General features: G+C 50.7%; 2 protein-coding genes across 3 annotated transcripts in view; one reads left to right on the top strand and one right to left on the bottom strand.

Moving 5' to 3' along the window:
- Positions 1-19,480, bottom strand: part of KLHDC7B (kelch domain containing 7B) — a 29,739-nt gene extending 10,259 nt beyond the window's left edge. The window contains exons 1-2 of the mRNA XM_081822743.1: positions 19,055-19,480; positions 17,624-17,818 (exon numbers count right to left, since the gene is read on the bottom strand). The gene's annotated coding sequence lies outside the window, so the exon portion shown is untranslated. The remainder of the gene's footprint in view (positions 1-17,623; positions 17,819-19,054) is intronic.
- Positions 13,797-15,846, top strand: CIMAP1B (ciliary microtubule associated protein 1B). 2 transcript variants are annotated; one of them, XM_081822751.1, is made up of 6 exons: positions 13,797-14,356; positions 14,473-14,676; positions 14,944-15,048; positions 15,189-15,310; positions 15,448-15,588; positions 15,711-15,846. In XM_081822751.1, exons 1-6 carry the CDS (start codon positions 14,248-14,250, stop codon positions 15,789-15,791), a joined length of 762 nt encoding a protein of 253 aa, XP_081678877.1. In that variant the 5' UTR covers positions 13,797-14,247; the 3' UTR covers positions 15,792-15,846. The 2 variants fall into 2 exon arrangements, with proteins under 2 accessions (XP_081678877.1, XP_081678878.1); XM_081822752.1 differs by having other exon boundaries at positions 15,448-15,612.
- Positions 19,481-20,225: the final 745 nt, after the last annotated feature.

Genomic DNA, 20,225 nt, shown 5'->3' with positions numbered 1-20,225 from the left:
CAAAGCCAGATAAATACATCATAAGAAAAGAAAATTACAGACCAATATCCCTTAGTAATATAGATGCAAAAATCCTCAACAAAATACTAGCAAACTGATCCAAGAATCCATATCAAAGAGGGGCACTGGGTGGCTCAGTCGTTAAGCGTCTGCCTTTGGCTCAGGTCATGATCCCAGGGTCCTGGGATCGAGCCCCGCATCGGGCTCCCTGCTCAGTGGGAAGCCTGCTTCTCCCTCTCCCACTCCCCCTGCTTGTGTTCCCTCTCTCACTGTGTCTCTCTCTGTCAAATAAATAAATAAAATCTTTAAAAAAAAATAATAATCCATATTAAAGACCAGGAATGCAAGGGTGGTTCAACAAAAGAAAATCAATCAGTGTAATACATTGATTAGAATACATTAATTATTAGACTACATTAATAAAGGGAAATTAAAGGGAAAAAAATACATGATCATCTCAACTGACACAGAAAAAGCACTTGACAAAATCCAATAACCTTTCATGACAAAAACACTCAGAAAACTAGGAATCAAAAGGAAATATCTCAACATGATAAAGGAAATTGAAGAAAAACCCACAGCTAACATCATACTCAATGGTGAAAGACTGAAAATGTTCCCTCCACCTACGATCAGAAACAAGGAAAGAATGCCTGTTTTCACTGCTGCTATTCAATACAGTACCAGAAGTACTAGCCAGAGCTATTAGTGAATAAAAACAAATAAAAAGGCACCCAGATTCAAAAGGAAGAGGCAAAACTCTCTATTCACAGATGATATGATCTTATATATACATAGATAATCCCAAAGAATCAAAAGAAAGCAACTAAAGGTAGTAAAAAATTTTTCAGCAAAATTGCAATATACAAGAACAACACACAAAAATCAGTTGTGTTTCTACACACCAGCAACAAACAATCTGAAAAGGAAATTAAGAAAGCAGTTCCATTTACAGTATTATTTAAAAGAATTAAATAGTTGGGAATAAATCTAACCAAGGAGGTGACAGACTTGTATGCTGAAAACTACAAACATTGCTGAAAGAAATTAAAGACTAAATATGTTCATGGATTGGAAGACTTGCTATTGCTAAGATGTCAATACTATCTACAGTGATCTACAGATTCAATGCAACCTCTATCAAAATTCAAATGCCCCCTTTTGTAGAAATGGCAAAACTAACCCTCAAATTCATGTGGAATTGCAAGAGGCCTCAAATAGCCAAAAAAAAAAACAAAAAAACTTGAAAGAGAACAAAATTAGAGAACTCACGGTTTCCAACTTCAAAACTTAGTACACATCTACAGCATTCAGAACAGTGTGGTACTCGCACAAAGATGGACATACAGACCAATGGAATAGAAATGAAAGTCCAGAAATAAATCCATGCATCTATGGTCAGTTGATTTTCTGGTAAGGGTGCAAATGCCGTTCAACGGAGAGAGAATAGTCTCATTGATAAATAGTGCTAGGATAGCTGGATATCCACATGCAGAAGAATGAAGTTGGACCCCTACCTCACACTGTATACAAAAATTAACTTCAAATGGATCAGCAATTTAAGTATAAGAGCTATAACCATAGAACTCTTAGAAGAAAACATAGGAATAAATATTCATGACCTTGGTTTTGACAATGGATTCTTAGATACGACATCAATAAAAATGAGCAAAAAGGGGGGCGCCTGGGTGGCTCAGTTGGTTGAGCATCCAACTCTTGATTTTGGCTCAGATCGTGATCTCAGGGTCCTGGGATCAGGCCCCGCATCAGGGGTACACACTCAGTGGGGAGTCTGCCTGAGGATTCTCTCCCTCTCCCTCTGCCCCTCCTGCTCATGCTCGCTCACTCTCTCTCTCAAATAAATAAGTCAGTCTTTTGAAAAAATGAGCAACAAAAGAAAACATAGACAGACTAGACTGCAATGAAATGTAAAACTTTTTTTTTTTTTAATTTATTTGAGACAGAGAGAATGAGAGACAGAGAGCATGAGAGGGAGGAGGGTCAGAGGGAGAAGCAGACTCCCTGCCGAGCAGGGAACCCGATGCGGGACTCGATCCCGGGACTCCAGGATCATGACCTGAGCCGAAGGCAGTCGCTTAACCAACTGAGCCACCCAGCCGCCCTGAAATGTAAAACTTTTGTGCATCAAAAGACATTATCAAGAAAATGACAACTTGCAGAATAGGTGAAAATATTTCCAAATAATATTTCTGATCAGGGTCTAGTATCCAGAATATATAAAGAACACTTACAACCCAACAACAAAAAGACAACAACCCATTTTTTTAAATAGGCAAAGATACTGAATAGGCATTTCTCCAAAGATATGTAAATGACAAGCAAGCACATGAAAAGATGCTCAATATCATTAGGGAAATGCAAATCAAAACCACAATGAGGTACCACTTCACATCCACTAGGATGGCTATAAATGAAAGAGAGAAAATAAAAGTGTTGGCACAGATATGGAGAAACTAGGACTCTCATATATTGCTGGTGAGAATGTAAATGGTTCAGCCACTGTGGAAAACAATTTGTTAGGTTTTCAAAAAGCTAAACACAGAATTACCATATGACCTACCAATTTGGTATATACCTAAAAATCAAAAACAGATACTCAAATAAGCATGTGCACACACATGTTCATAGCAGCACTATTCATGATAGCCAAAAGGAAGAAACAGCCCAAATATCCACTAATATAGTTAACATTATACTGAGTGCAATAAGCCAGACACAAAAGGACAGATATTGTATGTTTCACTTATATGAGGCACCTGGAGTGGTCAGATTCATAGAGACAGACAGTAGATTAGAGGTTACCAGGGCCTGGGAGATGAGGAGAAGGAGTTTTTGTTTAATGAGTACAGAGTTTATGTTGGCAATGATGAGAAAGTCTTGGGTATAGATAGTGGTGATGGGTACACAGCATTGTGAATGTATTTAATGCCATTGAATTGTGCCCTTACAAATGGTTAACATGGTAAATATTATAAACAGTCCCCAAACTGTCATTATTCTGCAGCACAGACCAGTTGTAGATGTTCTGAAGGCATCATGTCAGATCCCAAAAGTAAGGGTGACAAGGAGCACTCATCACATTATATATTTCTGGGTTCTCCAGAGAGGGACTAGTCATATTTAGTTTCTCCAAGTGACAAGAAATGAATCAAAGAATTTCCGAGCCCAGGAACAGCCCTCAGGAGTGCACACACAGAGAATGATGGTGCACATATGAGGAGCCTGGTGACAGAATGTGGATGCTATCTCTTGCCAGACTGGCTCAATCCAGGTGGGTCTGTTCTCAACACAGCCCCTGAAGAGGGAAGCAAGGTCTAGACCCGTGTCTCAACAATGTAGAAATTCCATTAAGAGTCACTGGGCTGGGGCACCTGGGTGTCTCAGTAGGTTAAGTGTCTGCCTTTGGTTCAGGTCACAGTCTCAAAGTCCTGGGATCGAGCCCCACATCAGTCTCCATGCTCAGCTTGCTTCTCCCTCTGCCCTTCCCCCTCTTCCTCCCCCTCCCCCTGCTCGTGCTCTCTCTCTCTTGCTCACTCTCAAATAAATAAGTAAAATCTTTTTTTAAAATTAAAAAAAAAAGTCACTAGTCTAATTGCTACCATCAACAACCAATATTTAATAAATAAATAAATCAAGAAGTGACAGCTGAGAAATGTGTTTTCCTTTTTTTTTTAATAAAGATTTATTTATTTGACAGAGAGGGACACAGCGAGAGAGGGAACACAAGCAGGGCGAGAGGGAGAGGGAGAAGCAGGCTTCCCGCAGAGCAAGGAGCCCAATGCGGGGCTTGATCCCAGGACCCTGGGATCATGACCTGAGCCGAAGGCAGACGCTTAACGACTGAGCCACCCAGACACCCCGAAATGTGTTTTCTTTACATATACTTCAAACAACTTGAAGTATACACATTCCCACAGATATGCATCGCTCCACGGGTGCACGAATGCAAATGTGGTCGTCGGTAGACTTTTCCTCTTTTCCCTTTTCTTGCTCCACTCCCAGGACCACATCAGCACCTGCAGCCCACTCACATTATTGTAAGAATGCATTTATTTTATTCCTTAAATTTTACTTTGTTTCTAATTTTTACAGTTTTTCCTCTCCTCATCTCCTCCATGGGGGGTGGGGGGAATGGGGTTTTTAGTTTGTTTTTGCTATTCTGTCCATTTTCTGGCTTTTTCATTTGGAAACTCTCTAATACTTTTCTATTCCACTGCTGCACATTTTCCTTCCCTGCCCTCTTAATTCAGACACTCACTATTCTACCACTGCTTACAAACAAAATGTCTAGTATGTTCTCCCAACAAGATCCCTCCACAAGACAAAACCTCTAGAATAATTTCTCTGTCCCTTTCCTCTCCCTGTCTCCCAATCCCCATGAGAAGTTTGGAAGGATTTTACTTCTCCCAAGCATCTGTTCTGCTAAAACAGTTTAAACTTTATTAGAACCTCTCTCTGTCCCTCCCACTCCTTCCCTCTCTACCTCTCTGTCTCTCTCCCTGTCTCTCTCTCTCTCACTGTGTGTGTCTCTCTCTGTCTCTCTGTGTTTCTCTGTCTCTCTGTGTGTGTCTCTCTCTTTCTCTCTCCGTCTCTGTGTCTCTGTCTCTGTGTCTCATTTCCATTATGTGTGTAGGGATGGAGAGATTCCTTGCTCAATGATATTTCTTTTTGCTCCCATGTTGGGGTTAGGTTCTGGTGTGTTTGCTGTTGGTTTGCAATCTTTCCCTACTATTTCCCTCACCTGGAGGCTCTGTTACTGACTCCTGGCACATCCCAGCACCGTGCCATGCTCGGACAGGTGGGGGCTGTTCTCACTAAGCCATGGGTTCCTGGCTGCGCTTCTTCCTACAGTGATCTTCTCCCAGTGTTGAAGACTACTACACACCTGATGCCAGTCTGGCTTTGCTTTTGTAGGTTAAGTTGAGTTTTCTTCCTAGAAGCTTGTAGGATCTCTTTTTAAGTAATCTCTACACTCAATGTGGGACTCGAACTCGGAACCCTGAGATCAAGAGTTGCTCGCTCTACCCACCCAGCCAGCCAGGCGCCCCTACGTCATCTTTATCTTAGAATCAAAATGGGCAAGGGACCTGAATAGACATAGAACAAAGAAGAAGAAGAAGATGAAGAAGAAGGAGGAGGAGGAGGAGAAGAAGGAGAAGAAAAGAAGAAGAAGAAGGAGGAGGAGGAGGAGGAGAAGGAGGAGAAAGAAGGAGGAGGAGGAGGAGAAGGAGGAGAAGGAGGAGAAGGAGGAGAATGGGATCCTTGTCTTTTCTTGTCAGGCTGGCCTGGGATTCAGGGAGCTCCTTGCTGACCAGACTCAGCCTTCTCCAGCGATTCTAGTTTTGATTCAGGAGTGGCCGCTATACCAACCTTCCCTTTTTCTCCTCCAAGTTGCTCATCTTTTTTCCTCACGATTCCCATCTCTTGGTTTTTCCCTGTGCTTCAAGAGGCTTCTTCTAGACAGTGTCTGGGGCCTCCCACTCACATTCCGGCCTTGACCACTCTCTACTGAGGTTCAGATGCTGAAAGTTTGAACCTGGCACAACATGATTCTAAAGTGCGCGTAGCACATGAGATAGTTTTGAGTCATCGGGGCATTGTTCCCAAGTTCGCATGGTTTGCACACTGCACTTGTGCCTTTCTCCACACTCTTACTGTTTTTTCACGCAAGAGTTTAGCTGTTTTCCTCATCAACGGTTCCATTTCATTCACTTCAAGACATGGCCTTCCTCAATTTCTCCCCAATATTAAACACCTGGCCAGTGTGACCCCCTCACTGGTGGCTGGTTCCTCCTCTTCCTCACAGCCAAACATGGGTGCAGGTCTGTTGTGGGCCTGGCCAGGCCTTGACCTAGGTCCCTCTCAAGCCTTGCAGATGACAATGACCCTTGTGTGGTCCCTGCTCCACGTGAATGAGGCCTCATGTGGACAGGACAGCTCGATGGCCCCGGGGACATTAAAAGAGATTACACCAGGAGCCGAGGTATAGATCTAAGTGATGTTCATCGTGAATGGCCTTTTTTACAACCACGAAAGGTACTTATGTGGGAGTTGATATAAAGGTAATGTGGTTGGGGCTGTCTTCCCGCAATCTGACAGGCTCTCACTCTGGAGGGCAAAACATCGTTCTGCTCACATGACCATCACCCATGAGGACTCTAGAACCTTGAGAAGTGTGCTCACCGAATGTCCCATCACCTGATGGCTCTTGAAATTGTTAGCCAAGATGTGGCCTTAGAGCTGAGCCCAGGAGACTGTCACTTCCTTATGAATTCTGTATCCAGGACGCACTTCTGCCAAATCTCTAGCCCAGGATGACTGCAGTACCCAAGAACTCAGTGCTCCTTCTGCTCTTCCTCACCCACGTCCACTCCAAGTCAGGGGTCTGCAATTACTATTTTTATAAAGAGCCAGACAAGAACTACTTTTGCCTTTGCAGGTCATATGGTCTCTGCTCTGTTATCATAGCATGAAAGCAGCTGTAGGAAATAGTAAGTGAGGGTAGGCTGGACTTAGTGGCCCTACTCGAAGGGATCCATTCCCATGGCTTGCTGACATTTCCCAGGCCCGTTTCCAACCTCGACTTCCCCATGGAGCCCCAGGTGCGTGTGTCTACCCATTTAACACATTCACTTGGGATGTTAATGGGAGCCTCAGATGCTCAAATCTAGACTTTTGATTTTCCATGTAATCTGGATATGGCCAACTGCATTCAACCTCCATTCTCATCAGCTGCTTCTATTTATTTTCCTGTATTTTAGAACCAAAAAGCTAAACACTACATTTTTCAGACTCCCTTACAGTGGGACTTCTGAGTGTGACATGGGAAAAAAGGCAGAAGAGAAATTATTAAATTTCCTTACTACTTACAGCCCATTGACAAGTCCTTGAAACAGGCAGAGTGACATTCCTCTAGGGACTCAACTGCCTCGATGTTGACATTTTGCTAAGGGCAAAAGGCAATCCTAGCCACCACCACCCCCCCACCAGGATTCTGTAAGTCTACTTGAACATATAAAAATTCCTTTGGATACCTCCTTTATCTCTAAACCCCCCAAGATAGGTTTTGGCAATCATCCCCCAAGCACATGACCCACCGATAAACATCCAAAGGGTCTCATGACTCAGGTTTATTAGACAGTAATAAATGACATTTCCCAACAATAGCTAGCCCCCTCAAGGTCCTGGAAACCTTGCTTCCAAAATTCCTTAGAGACTTACGCTCTTCCTAACCCCCTCCCAACTTTAAAGTATTTAATGGGCCACTCCTCATGACCCCAGTGTGGCTCTTTCTGCCCACAGTTCCTGTCCTTGTGCTTTAATAAAACCACTTTTTGCACCAAAGACATCTCAAGAATTCTTTCTTGGCCGTGGGCTTTGAACCCTAACGTCTTTCCTACATCAAGTGGAATCCTTGAACTTCCCCACGTGAGACAGCCACAGACAGGGATGCCAGTAGGGGGCATCACAGAGCTGGCAGGGGGCAAATATCAAGATCCCAGGTTCCTGGTCTCCCAATCCCAGCTACCCTAGTCTCTCAAACTCAAGGGGCCACCTCGCAGTTCCTACACCACCAGCCCATCTGATGACGTTGCAATATTCCCTGTAATAAATCACCGTCTGCCTTGAATACTTCACAATGGCTTCTGTTTTCTGCACTGAACCCTGATTGATACACCCACCCAAACTGCCCTGCTCTCCATCATCTTCAGCTCAATGACATCTCCATCCACACCTACGAATTCCGTTCCGGTCAGGAGAGTAAAAACCACACCAGTAATGCGAACCGGCGAAAAAAATAATATAAAAAATTGTTGGGGTGGGTGCCTGGGTGGCTCAGTCGGTTAAGCGACTGCCTTCGGCTCAGGTCGTGATCCTGGAGTCCCGGGATCGAGTCCCGCGTCAGGCTTCCTGCTCAGCAGGGAGTCTGCTTCTCCCTCTGACCTTCTCTCTCTCTCTTTCTCGCTCTCTCAAATAAATAAATGAATAAAATCTTAAAAAAAAATTGTTGGGGCGCCTGGGTGCCTCGGTGGGTGAAGCGTCTGCCTTGGGCTCAGGTCATGATCCCGGGGTCCAGGGATCGAGCCCCGCGTCGCGCTGCCTGCTCAGCGTGGAGTCTGCTTCTCCCTCTGCCCCTCCCTCCACTTTCTCTCTCTCTCAAATGAATAAACAAATTTAAAAAAAAAGAAAATACATTTACAATACTGTACTGTATTTATCAAAAAAGAAACCAGCGAGTAGGTCGGCCTGTGCCACACCCGAGCCGCGGGGCTGCAGGAGGGAAGAACCCGGACTCGGAAGAGCCCCGCCCCCAAGGGCGGGCCCGCACAGGTGGCCGGGCCGGGCGGGCGAGGCTGAGCCGGGGTGTGGGAGCAGCTGCCGCGGGGCGGGGAAACCCGAGAGGCGGCGATGGAAGCCCCGGCCTGGGAGCGCTGCTCAGGTGACAGCCTCCTACCTCCTGCCATCGGACCCTGGCCCCTGCACCAAACCGCCGCCCCCCAGCCCGAGGATGAAGGCCCTTCTCCAGGCCAGGCCCGGCGTGTCCCTCCAGCACCCTCTATGGACGAAACCTAACACCGCAGCAGTTAGCAAAAGGGAGGCCACGCGGGGGCCCCTCCAGGGTCAGGGCAGAGCACAGGGCGGGTTTGGGGCTGGTGCTCGGCCCATCAAGCCAAAAAGCAACGTGCGATCCCCATTTTCCCTTCATCTCTATGGCCAATATATTAGCAAAGCACGTCAGTTTTACCTCCAAAATAATACCTCCAACCACCCTCTCTCTCTCTCTCCATCACAACAGATCCAACCTGGACCTACAGAAATATAACCTGTTCCTCAACTGGAAACTCAAAACCATGACCTAGCCCATCCTCCCCAAAGTAATCTACACAGTCAGTGCAATTCCAGTCAATTGCAACTCATCCAGAAATTCACCTAGAAAGCAAATGTCTAAAATTAATCCAAGTAATTTTGGAAAGGAAGCCAAAAGAGAAGGGACTTGCCCTATCAGAAGTCAAAAGGCACTAGAAAGCCGTAATAAAACATCACAGCATTGGTACAGGAATAGACAGGAAGGTAGAGCCCAGAAACGAACCTATGTGAGCTTAGAATATGACCAAGTTAGCATTTCAAATAATCGGGGAAATGATTTTTTTTTTATAAATGGTATTGGAGGAGGGGAGAATACAGTATATTCTTCCTTCATACTATACACAGAATAAATTCCAAATGATGAAAACTTTGAAATCATAGATATGTGTGTGTGTGTGAGTGTGCATGCTCGAATAAACAACAGAATGGTGCTCTCCTTGTGTCAAACAGAAACGTTTGACATATGGGACTGTATAAAAGTGTCATTCTTCTGTACAGCAAAAATTACCAATAACAAAATAGAAAGAAAAATAACAAATCTGGAAAACATATGACCCCCCAAAAAGTTAAGATATGTAACAAAGACATCCTGGACGCCTGGCTGGCTCAGTCAGTAGAGCGTGTGACTCTTGATCTCAGTCTCATGAGTTCGAGCCCCACGTTGGGTGTACAGATTACTTAAAAATAAAATCTTTTTTTTAAAGATTTATTTCTTTTAGAGGGGGGAGGGTAGAGGGAGAGAGAATCTCCGGCAGACTCCCCTCTGAGCGCAGAGCCCAACACGGGGCTCAATCTCCCAACCCTGAGATCATGACCTCAGACGAAATCAAAAGTTGGACGCTTAACTGACTGAGCCCCCCAGGCACCCCCAAAATAAAACCTTTTTTAAAAAATCGGGGCACCTGGGTGGCTCGGTCGTTAAGTGTCTGCCTTCGGCTAAGGTCATGATCCCAGGGTCCTGGGATCGAGCCCCGCATCGGGCTCCCTGCTCGGCGGGAAGCCTGCTTCTCCCTCTCCCACTCCCCCTGCTTGTGTTCCCTCTCTTACTGTGTCTCTCTCTGTCAAATAAATAAATAAAATCTTTTATTTATTTATTTTTAAAGATTTTATTTATTTATTCATGAGAGACAGAGACAGAGAGAGAGGCAGAGGGAGAAGCAGGCTCCCAAGGAGCAGGGAGCCCGATGTGGGACTCGATCCCAGGACCCTGGGATCATGACCTGAGCCGAAGGCAGACACTTAACCATCTGAGCCACCCAGGCGCCCCATAAAATCTTTTTTTTTTTAAATGTCCTACAAGTCAATAAGAAAAATATGAAGAAACCAACAGAAAAATTGGGAAAAACACATTAACAGGCAGTTTGACAAAATAAAGGTGGCCAATAAATATATGAATTATGTTCATTCTTCCTAAGAACCAATGAAATGCAAATCTCAACAAAATAAGACTTTCTTTTCATGTGCGATTGGCCAAGATTTAGGGGCAGTATGATTCATTAAGGGTCTAGAGTGTGAGAGCCAGATAGTTTGGATTTGAATCTCACTTTCTAAGCATGTAGCCCTTCGTGTCTCAGTTTCCTTATCTGTAAAACTGTAATAAATAATAGCACTTAACTCCAAGCTTCACTGTGAGGGTTAAATAATGTCAGTCAATTAGTACTCAGATTAGTGCCTGACACATAACACATGCTCTATAAATACATTTGGCTATCGTTACTTAAAAGGTTGATCTTAACTTTCAGTAGTTAGGGCATACAGAAATAGAAACATTCATAATCCATTGAAGACAGTGTAAATTCATTTATTTATTCACCATATATTTATGACCCACTAGGGACACAATAGTGAGCAAAAGAGACTCAGTCTCTACCCTCACTGCTAGCATTCTCAGAAGTCTGAACCTTTGAGGAGGGCAATTAGGCAACATATGCCACATCATAAAATGTTTACCCCCTTGACCCTGCAATTCCACATTAGGAAGTTTATCATAAAGAAGTATTTGGGGAGGGCGCCTGGGTGGCTCAGTCGTTAAGCGTCTGCCTTCCGCTCAGGTCATGATCCTGGGGGCCTGGGATCAAGCCCCGCATCAGGCTCTCTGCTCAGCGGGAAGCCTGCTTCTCCCTCTCCCACTCCCCCTGCTTGTGTTCCCTCTCTCACTGTGTCTCTCTCTGTCAAATAAATAAAATCTTAAAAAAAAAAAAAAGAAGAAGAAGAAGTATTTGGGGAAACTTATGAAGATTTATTTAGTGGCATTCATAGTACCTGGGATCACAGTCTTAAAGCTGCAGGACCAACCTAAGTATGAGCACTGGTTAAATAAATCACATGACATCATGCAGCCCTCATACAGGAAGCACTGTCCCTGCTGACCTGGGGCAGGCACAGAACCATGTCCGAAAGACGAGCCCATTCTGGGATAGGACAAGCATCAAGGGGCGTTCTGCTCCTGGCTGTGTGTCTTTCTGCATAGGCTAGCTTTTTCCTTTCGACAGGATGCACCATGCTTATATCCTGGGTAGAAATCAAGCTATTTCCATGGGAGGAGTGAAACAAAGCATTCATTGGCTGAAAAACCATGTCCTATCACTGTCCACTACCCCAGGCATGCAGTCCTGCCCCCAGTCCTCACTTTCCGCCCACGTTCTGGGAGCTCGTCCTTCTCTGACTGTGTCTTTTCACAGTGCGGCTCTACCTGGTGGAGAGAGTCCTGGGGCACAGGGGTGGGCACTGGCCCTGGGACTGCCCGCTCAGGTCCCAATTCCCACTAAAATGCTAGCCCTGGATGGCCAAGCTGCTAGGAGCCCCGAGGAGCCCACAGCTCATCGCACCCCACAGATCCCACATCTAGGTGGACAAACCTGGTGTATCTGATCCCAGAGTGGATCTTTTGTCAACACCTCCTCTGCTATACTGCAATATGATTTTCAGTAATAATCATCTAATAATCAGCAATAGTTATTGACTCATTCTTTACTTTTAATAAGCAATTAAAATTAGCAATTTTAAATACTTTTGTTTTTAAAATATTCAAATTCAGTAAGATATTTCACATATGAAATAAAGTTTGCACCAACCAAACAAAATTATCACAGCTTTTAAATTTTAAACACAAATAAAAACTCCAAACGGGGGGCACCTGGGTGGCTCAGTTGGTTGGGCAGCTGCCTTCGGCTCGGGTCATGATCCCAGGGTTCTGGGATCGAGCCCCGCATCGGGCTCCCTGTTCGGCGGGGAGCCTGCTTCTCCCTCTCCCTCTGCCTGCCTCTCTGCCTACTTGTTCTCTCTCTCTATCTCTCTGTCAAATAAATAAATAAAATCTTTAAGAAAAAAATAAAATAAAATAAAAAAACTCCAAACGGTCACAGAATTACAGAAGTGAGAAAACTGAAGTGCCCCTTGAGCTCTAAAAACCATTCACAGTGCCCAACCATGAAGCACTAAGCCTCCTAAGAAAACCTGGTAGTGGGTCTGAATTAATGTCCATACAGAATACAATGTTTCCTAAAGGATGGGTGATAAAAATTGCTAATTTGAAACTTACATATACCCTACTAAAATTCAACAGTAACCACAGTATTGTTTAAAACTTGACCAACAAAAGATTTGTGGAGTAGGAGTATTTGATCTCTGATCTTTAGATTTGCTGGTCTCATGGGAATAATAAAAAGCTGATCAACTTTGGCTGTATTATTTTTAAATTCTCTACAGACAAGGCACCCTCTACCTGCCTCTCCCTTTCAGCCCTCAGGTCCCCTTGGAGGAACCAGACGTGTGGCTCCCAGCAATCCCCATGCTGGTTCTCATTCCATGCCACACTGGGCTCAGAGCTCCCTTAGCAAAGAACAGAATTCCCACAAACCACTAGGCACTCCTCATCCCCTTCCTCTTCCAGGAGCCAGGCAGGCGTGCTACAGAGCTCAGGAGAATGGACACATTCTTTTAGTTTACTTGATTGTTCTTTTTCCTGTTTCTAAGATAAATAATAAGTTTCTTTACACTTAAATTTTTTCTTCATTAATAACGAAGTTATACAGCTTTAGCTATGTCCTATAGAGTTGGATACGAGGGATCTGATCTACCTTTGCAAGGTTTTATATATAACGTGTAACTTCACATTTGAGTTTCCCTTTGATCCAGCGGTTTTTAAGATAATTTGTTAATATCTAAGTATTTAAGTTTCTTTTAAAAAATATTTTATTGTTTGCTTAGATTTATTTTGGACTTTGCGGGCACCTGGGAGGCTCAGTCGGTTCAGCATGGGACTCTTGGTTTGGCTCAGGTCATGATCCCCGGGTGGAGGGATGGAGCCGCACCTCCGACTCCAGGCTCAGGGCAGAGACGCTTGAGATTCTCTGCCCCCCCCGCCCCTCCCCCAGCTCACAGGCCTGCGTGCACATGCATGCACGCATGCATGCGTTCTCTCTTAAATTAATTAAAATCTTTTTAAAAAATTATTTTGGACTTTGTGCAAATATGTGTCCTATGTCTCTTTATTCAGTTTGTATGTTTGTTTTTAGTTTTGTGGCCCAGATTATTTTTGCAAATATTCCGTGGACTTAAATAGATGCAAAGTTCTCCCTACACGTAACAATTAAATTGAACCTTCTGTTTGTACTATTTATTTTCTGTATTCTCATATTTTTTTGTTTGTTTGTTTTTCTGCAGATCCGTCCATTTTTGGAATGGGTGTATTGAAGCCTGGAGAAAGGTGGCACCAACGCTCTGGTCCAAGGCCCAGCCTGCAGGGCTCCGGCAAGTGCTGTGGACTCCGAGGAGGAAAAGCCCGGTCGGCAGAGGGTGCGGGGGGGATGGGCGGAGCCAGGTTGGGGTACGGGGAGGTCAGTCCCCGTTGCCAGGAGGCGGGGTCTGGACACAATGGGGTCTGGGAGTGGCTGGGCGGGGGCGGGAATCCAGGCACCCCCACCTTGCCTTCCCGGCCGGCAGCCACAAAAAAAGGTTAGTGCATCAACTTTGGGGCCCCCTCTGGGTACCGGGTTCCCCACGCCGCCCCCTCACCCCGGTGTCCTTGCCCCATGCCCCTAAAATATCCCGACCCCCAGAACCCCAGGGAATTCCTTTCCCGCAGGATCGAGACCAAACTTTGCGCGCTCACACATCCCTACTGGACTCGTTTTGGGGGCAGGAGATGGGAGATAGGGCCCCCGCCCCCGCGCAGGGCCGGGAAAGCTCGGGTTTGTTTTCCCGGCTCCTGGGATACACGATGGGCCCCGCCCCCGGAGTCGCGAGGAGCTGGAGCCGAGAAGTGCGTCCTGCGGAAGCTGTGGGTGGAGGGGCCGGGGCCGCCACCTTCTGTCCACAGGTACCGCAGGCCTTAAGCGCACCCCACCCTTGCGCGCTATGGGCTCGGACATCTGGGTCGGCCCTTGGCGGCCCCACCGGCCCCGCGGCCCCATCGCAGCGCTCTACAGAGGCCCAGGGCCCAAATACAAGCTGCCACCGAACACCGGTACCAGCGTCGGGCGGGTGTACAAGGAGGGGGCTAGCGGCGTCTGCGGGGACGGCGGGCTGTGTCCGGGACAGGGAGCGGCGGGGACCCATAGTGGTGCTGGGACGCTCCCGCAGGCTACATCCTGCACGACCCGTCGCGGCCCCGCGCTCCGGCCTTCTCCTTCGGCGCGCGCCTCCCCACGCAGCAGACTTCTTGCGGCCCGGGGCCCGGCCACCTGGTTCCTGCTCGCATGACCGTGCGCGGCCCCGACGGCACCCCCGCCTACTCCATCTACGGCCGGCCCCGCCACGCAGCGCCCCTCCTCACTCCCGGACCCGGTCAGGACCCCTGGGACCCCGGTCTCCCCAACACCGAGCCTCCTCCAAGAAGGCCCACCAGGAACCCCCCACCTAAGCCCCGAGCCGCCCTCGTGTACCCTACCACTCCAAATTCGGTACCCCCATATCCGGATCTCAAAAGAACTCCAAGCCCCACCGGGCTTTGACAAATCGTGGCTCGGATTCACCCTAACCCCAGACCCCCAACCCGGGTCCCCACTACCGCCCCAAACCGGTTCCGGCCCACACACCCGGTCCGCCCCGCAGGCACGTACTTCCCTGAGCGAGCTGGGAACGCGACGTACCCCTCTGCGCCTCGGCATACCATCGCTCCCCGAAACTGGGGCATCCCTGAGGAGCAGCAGACCCCAGGTGAGACCAGAAAGGCCCATTCCAGCACCGTGGACCTTCCCATCCTCGACGGAGAACCACTCTGCAGGCTGCGGCAGGGAGGCCCTGGCCTGTCCACGAAGACTAACCCCTAGACCCACCCTTCTCTGGCCCCTCCCCAGGCCCTGGGACCTACAATGTGCCCTCGTTCTTGGGTCCGCGCGTCATTGGTAAAGTCTCGGCCCCAACTTACTCCATCTATGGCCGCAGCGCAGTGGGCAGCTTCTTCGAGGACCTCAGCAAGGTGGGGTAGGGGCTGCCGGGCGGGGTGTAGCTAGGGGTCGGAGGGGCGGGCCACAGGGGGTCACGAAGTAAGAGATGAGGGCCAGTGGTCAGCGGGGAATGAAGGCCGGACCCAGCGCCCCTGCCGCCCTCCCACAGACCCCGGGCCCCTGCGCCTACCACGTGGTGAACACTGGGATCTACAAGTCTCGGGCCCCCCAGTTCTCGATGCTGGCGCGGACTTCGCTCCCCCAAGACAACACCCTGAATCCGGGACCCGCAGCCTACAATGTGGCCCAGGTGGTCTGGAGTCCCGGGCCAAGGGTCAGAGGCGGGGGATGAGGGTCAGGATCCTGGGAGGGTCCCGGCGCGGGGCTGCAGGGCTGGCCCCGCGAGGTCAGCGACGTCTCCTGGTCCCGCAGCACCGGAAGCCTCGCGGCTGCAGCTTCGGGATCCGGCACTCGGACTACCTTGCCCGGGTCCTGACCAATGCAGATGATTGACCGGACGGGAGGGCGCGGCCCCAAAGACGTTTGCTTAAAGCTTCCCGAGCCAGCAGCGTGTCCACCCCTCTGTGTTCGCGGCGGGCGCGCGGGGCGGGGAGCGAGCGCGTCGGGACACTCGGGCCCGGGAAGTCACAGAAGTCGCGCGCCCAGGGGCCTTCGTGATTGGTCGGGGCAGAAGTGAGCGGGGGGGGGGGGGGTCGTCCCGCCCCCCTGAGGCGGCCATTGGCCCAGAATCCCGCCTGTCTGGGCGGCCCGGCCCACCCGCCGTCCCCCTGCGGCCGCGGGCCAGGCCGGGCTGAACCCGCCTGGAATCTAAAGCAGGACCGGTGAGGGCCACTGTCCGGGACAGGTTCAGGCCGGGGTCAAGTTGTGAGGCCGAGAAGTGGGAGCCAGACACGGAGACACGCACACGGACAACACAGACACAGGACAGAGGTGCGGATACGAAAGGGAGAAACCGGATCCCGTCGGGACAAGTGCACCTGCCGCAGAGACACGGACACAGGGCGGCGGCAGGTTCCAGCTGTCTCGCACCCCGCAGGTCCGGAGTGATGGGGCCACAGGGAGCCAGGGCCCTCCAGAGCCCAAGCGACTCCCGGAGCTGCTCTGCCTGAACGAGACAGGCCGCCCGAGCTAGGGAGACCTCAGGGGCTTCGTGCGCGCTGTGGACGGGAGCGCGCAGGGCGTGCAAATTGGTGCGCAGGAACTTCTGGGCGCCTCTGACCCCAAGATCAGCCCTAGAGACCGCCTGCCCCCGGGGGCCCCAAAGAGCCCCACCCCCGTCAGTGACCCCAGGATAACCCACCGCTGTGGGAGCACCCCCATCGTGTTGGATACTCCACCGTATCCCGTGCCTCGGGGCCATGCTAACGGCCATGCCACTGCAAGGCATGGGCCTGGAGAAGACAGTGGCGCTGACCCAGGCCCTGGCTAAGTCTGGGCAGCAGCTCACAGACAACTATTGCACAGGGGGAGTGGGTGACAAGGTCAGCCCCGTCCTCTTACCTGCCCTGGCTGCCTGTGGACCGCAAGGTTAGAAGATGCCTCCTTTCCAGACCTTAAAGAAGTTAGCAACCCACAGGCAGTTTCTAATTTCAAGCCTGGCCTAGACGGAGTCCCCAAAGGCAGACCCAGGCTTCTCATCCCCAGGACAGAACTTAGGTTCCCTCCCCCCATCAGCCCCCATAACAGGACCAAGTTACCCAGCCCCTTGGGTACCCCAGTCAGGACTCCCAAGAGAAGAACCGGGTACTCCTCTCCCTTGGTTCCCCAGACTTGAGCCCTCAGGATAGTCCTCCTCATCACTCCCCATACCAAATCAGGACAATTTCTTTTCCATTCCCTCTCCACCAGCGGCACATCCACTACAACTGCTTAGAACTCCAGCTGAAGTCCTAACCAGGGAAAGTAAGGGGAGTAGCTGTGCAGTGCACTCAGCACCCCTGCCCAGCAGGTACCAGTGATCAAGAGATGTGGTCTGGAGTAAGGAGGGCGGGGCACAACTTGGATAAACTGGAGTCTATTTCTCTATTCACTGTCATCCAGAGCTCAGGTGGGCTGACTGCTCACTGATCTAGGTTATTGATAGTAATATTGGCCAGAATCTCTGAAGGATCACTGATAGGCCATTCATCAGGGTTGGATATTGATCAAAGTTATTTATGGGTCATTGATGGTCACTGAACTTCCCTCATCAGAGAAACTTCAATTGGAGTCATTAATAGGGACTTGATTAAAATCACTGTTGGGTCTCTAATCAATCATTAATGGGCCATAGGACATTGGTCAATATCCCTGATGGGTCAGAACAGTCATTAATAAGGACTTACCAGAATTGTTCATAAATCTGTGGTCATAGTCTTGGAAACTCGTCATGGTTGCTGATGACAGTGTCAGTGCAAGGGTCACTGAAGGTCACTGGGAGTCCTGATGCAGGGGAGTTTGGCCAGATGTAGGGGCTGCTAGAGGGAGTGGACTGCTGTCCTGTGGATCAGGGCAGGAGGCTGGTTCCTGTGGATGGACTCCTGTATGAAGCCAGAGGTGTCAGCCACCGTTAACAGCCTGCTAGTCATCACAGGTAACCTGACCCCAGACTCTGGGTCTACCTCCTGCGTGTTAAAGATGCCTGACCTCTGACCACACAAAGTCCAGAACCCCATCAGGGGACCATGGGACCTCCCCCAAAAAAGACGATCTGGACCAACCCCAGGGTCAGTGTCCCCTTATCACAATATGCCTGACCACTGGGGCGCCTGGCTGGTTCAGTTGATAGAGCATGCAATTCTTGAGGCCAGGGTCGTGATTTCGAGCCCCCCCTAGGGTGCAGAGATTATTTAAAAAACAAAACAAGATGCCTGACCACCAACTCAAGAGGGTGACCTGACTGATGCCCCCTCCCCCATAGGGAACTTGGCCTCAATGTTCAGGGTCCTTAACCTTTCATGACTGACCCAAGAGTCAGAATTCCCCACATCCCCTAGGAAGCTCCAGGCTCCTTATCACCTCCAGGCCCCTCTGCCTCCCCCCACAGCCTTCATCCTTGGTCAGAAGACGGTGGAGAGGGGCGCCTGGGTGGCATAGTTGTTAGGCGTCTGCTTTCGGCTGGGGTCGTGATTCCGGGGTCCTGGGATCGAGCCCCGCATCGGGCTCCCTGCTCCGCGGGAAGCCTGCCTCTCCCTCTCCCACTCCCCCTGCTTGTGTTCCCTCTCTCGCTGTCTCTTTCCCTGTCAAATGGATGGGGGAAAAAAGCTGGTGGACAGCCCATCCGCTCTGGTGGTGGACTTGAAGTTTGGAGGGGCAAGTATTCCCTAGCCATGCCCAGGAGCTGGCTAGAGCACTGGTGAGCACCTGTGCGTGCTGGACCCTGTGTGGCCTCTGTCCGGGTGGGTTTCCTAATGTGAGCTCAGTCTCCCCTTCCTAACTCTGGTAGTTTGGTCGCATAGCCTCTTGAGAGCTGGAAGACCGCTCAGCCCCGGGGCTGCTTCGAGTGGAAGCTCGGGCGCAGAGCCTGGACCTGGGCCTGGACTGAGAGCTATGCTCCGGGACCCTCGCGCCCGGGAGCAAGAGGAGTTCCACGCGCCCGTGGACAGTGGGCGCCGGGAGCCCTCCGTCCCTCCCCACCAAACCCTGCCGCTTCCCTTCTGAGTTCCTCTTTTCCTTCCCCGAGCCCTGGCCTTGACCACTCTCCTTCCTGAGTCCCGGATTCTCATCCGCGGCCCCAAGTCCTCCCGCCCTCCCCCCGGGACCCCCTGGTCCCCTACCGCGGCACCTCGGGCCGGCTCCGCGGAGCTCGTCCGGGGTCAGCGGCGCGGGGGATCGGGGGATCGGCTCCGGCGGCGGTGGGCTCGAGGCTGCGCCGCTGCGAGCGCCGATCCCCGCCCCTCCTCGCGCCCCGTGGCCTTTAGGAGACGTCGTGCCCTCGGACCGCGGGCTCTGCGCCGACCGACACACAGCAGTAAGGCCGGAGGGCGCGAAGCCGGGTCCGCGGCTGGCGCGCGGGCGGTCGGCAGAGGGCTGAGAGGGAGCGAGCCCCGAGGCTTCCGAGGGAGGTGCGGCAGCCGCCTAAGGGAGCAGGGAGGGGCGAGGCCAGAGAGGAAGCCCCGCCTCGCCCTGCACTTGGCCTCAGGCAGCGACAGACAGCTTTTGCGCACGCGCGTGGGGGGCAGGGGGCGGGAGAAGAGCGGGCCTCACGCTGCACGCGCATGCGCGTCGCCCTTGACGCAGGCGCGCTGGTGCCGAGCGTGCCGGTAGCGCAGAACCCTGGCGACCCCGACCGTGCATCGTGGTTGAGGCCACGGCTGCGACTAGCTCGCAGAGAGCGGGGCTGTCCCCTAACTCGCGATACTGACGCCGGGTCCCAGAGAGCCTGGGTCGTGCCCGGTGCGTGGACCCGCCGGTGTCCAGCTTTCTGAACTTTCCGTTGGGCAGACAGCTGCGCGTCGCGGAGGGCGCCCTGGAAGTGGGGGCTCCCAGAAGAGAGGGGCCCAGGAAGTATCCACAGGCCGCTTTCGCTTGCCAGGCACATCCCGTGCACAGCTTAGAGGGCGTATGTAAAGGAGGAAGCTGGCGTGGAGAGGCTGTGGGACGTGCCGAAGGTCATCGAGCCCCGAGCGCAAGCCACCGGACGTGGCGGAGACCAAACGTGTAGGAATCCCCGGGAGGGTCTTTTCAGCAGCTGAACAGGTGAGGGGGGAGTCCTAGGACTGCCACCTGGCACTTTCCAGGGGCTCCTGCGAGAAAGTCAGGGAGGACACGGAATTCGGTGTCGGAATCCCGGATGTGAAGAGGGTGGGCTTGTGCCAAGTCGAGACCTCACTTCTCTTCCGGGATGAGAGCACCCAGAAAGCTCGACGTGGAAGGGGCGCCCTGTGGGCGGAATGGTGTGGGCGCACAGGGTTGCTGCCGAGCGCGGGGTGGGCAGGCCGCAGAAGG

This window comes from Leptonychotes weddellii, chromosome 5, assembly GCF_054177405.1.
Source record: "Leptonychotes weddellii isolate Sample4059 chromosome 5, ASM5417740v2, whole genome shotgun sequence".
Taxonomy (NCBI): Eukaryota; Metazoa; Chordata; class Mammalia; order Carnivora; family Phocidae; genus Leptonychotes; species Leptonychotes weddellii.
Note: the sequence above shows the minus strand (reverse complement) of the source record. Positions and strands in the feature narration are given on the sequence as shown.

Excerpts from the sequence above, each read along its gene's own strand:
- CIMAP1B (XM_081822752.1), top strand. The coding sequence starts at position 14,248 with ATGGGCTCGGACATCTGGGTCGGCCCTTGGCGGCCCCACCGGCCCCGC. Across the intron at positions 14,677-14,943 it reads CCTCCTCACTCCCGGACCCG|GCACGTACTTCCCTGAGCGA; the intron begins GTCAGGACCCCT and ends TCCGCCCCGCAG. Across the intron at positions 15,049-15,188 it reads TGAGGAGCAGCAGACCCCAG|GCCCTGGGACCTACAATGTG; the intron begins GTGAGACCAGAA and ends GCCCCTCCCCAG.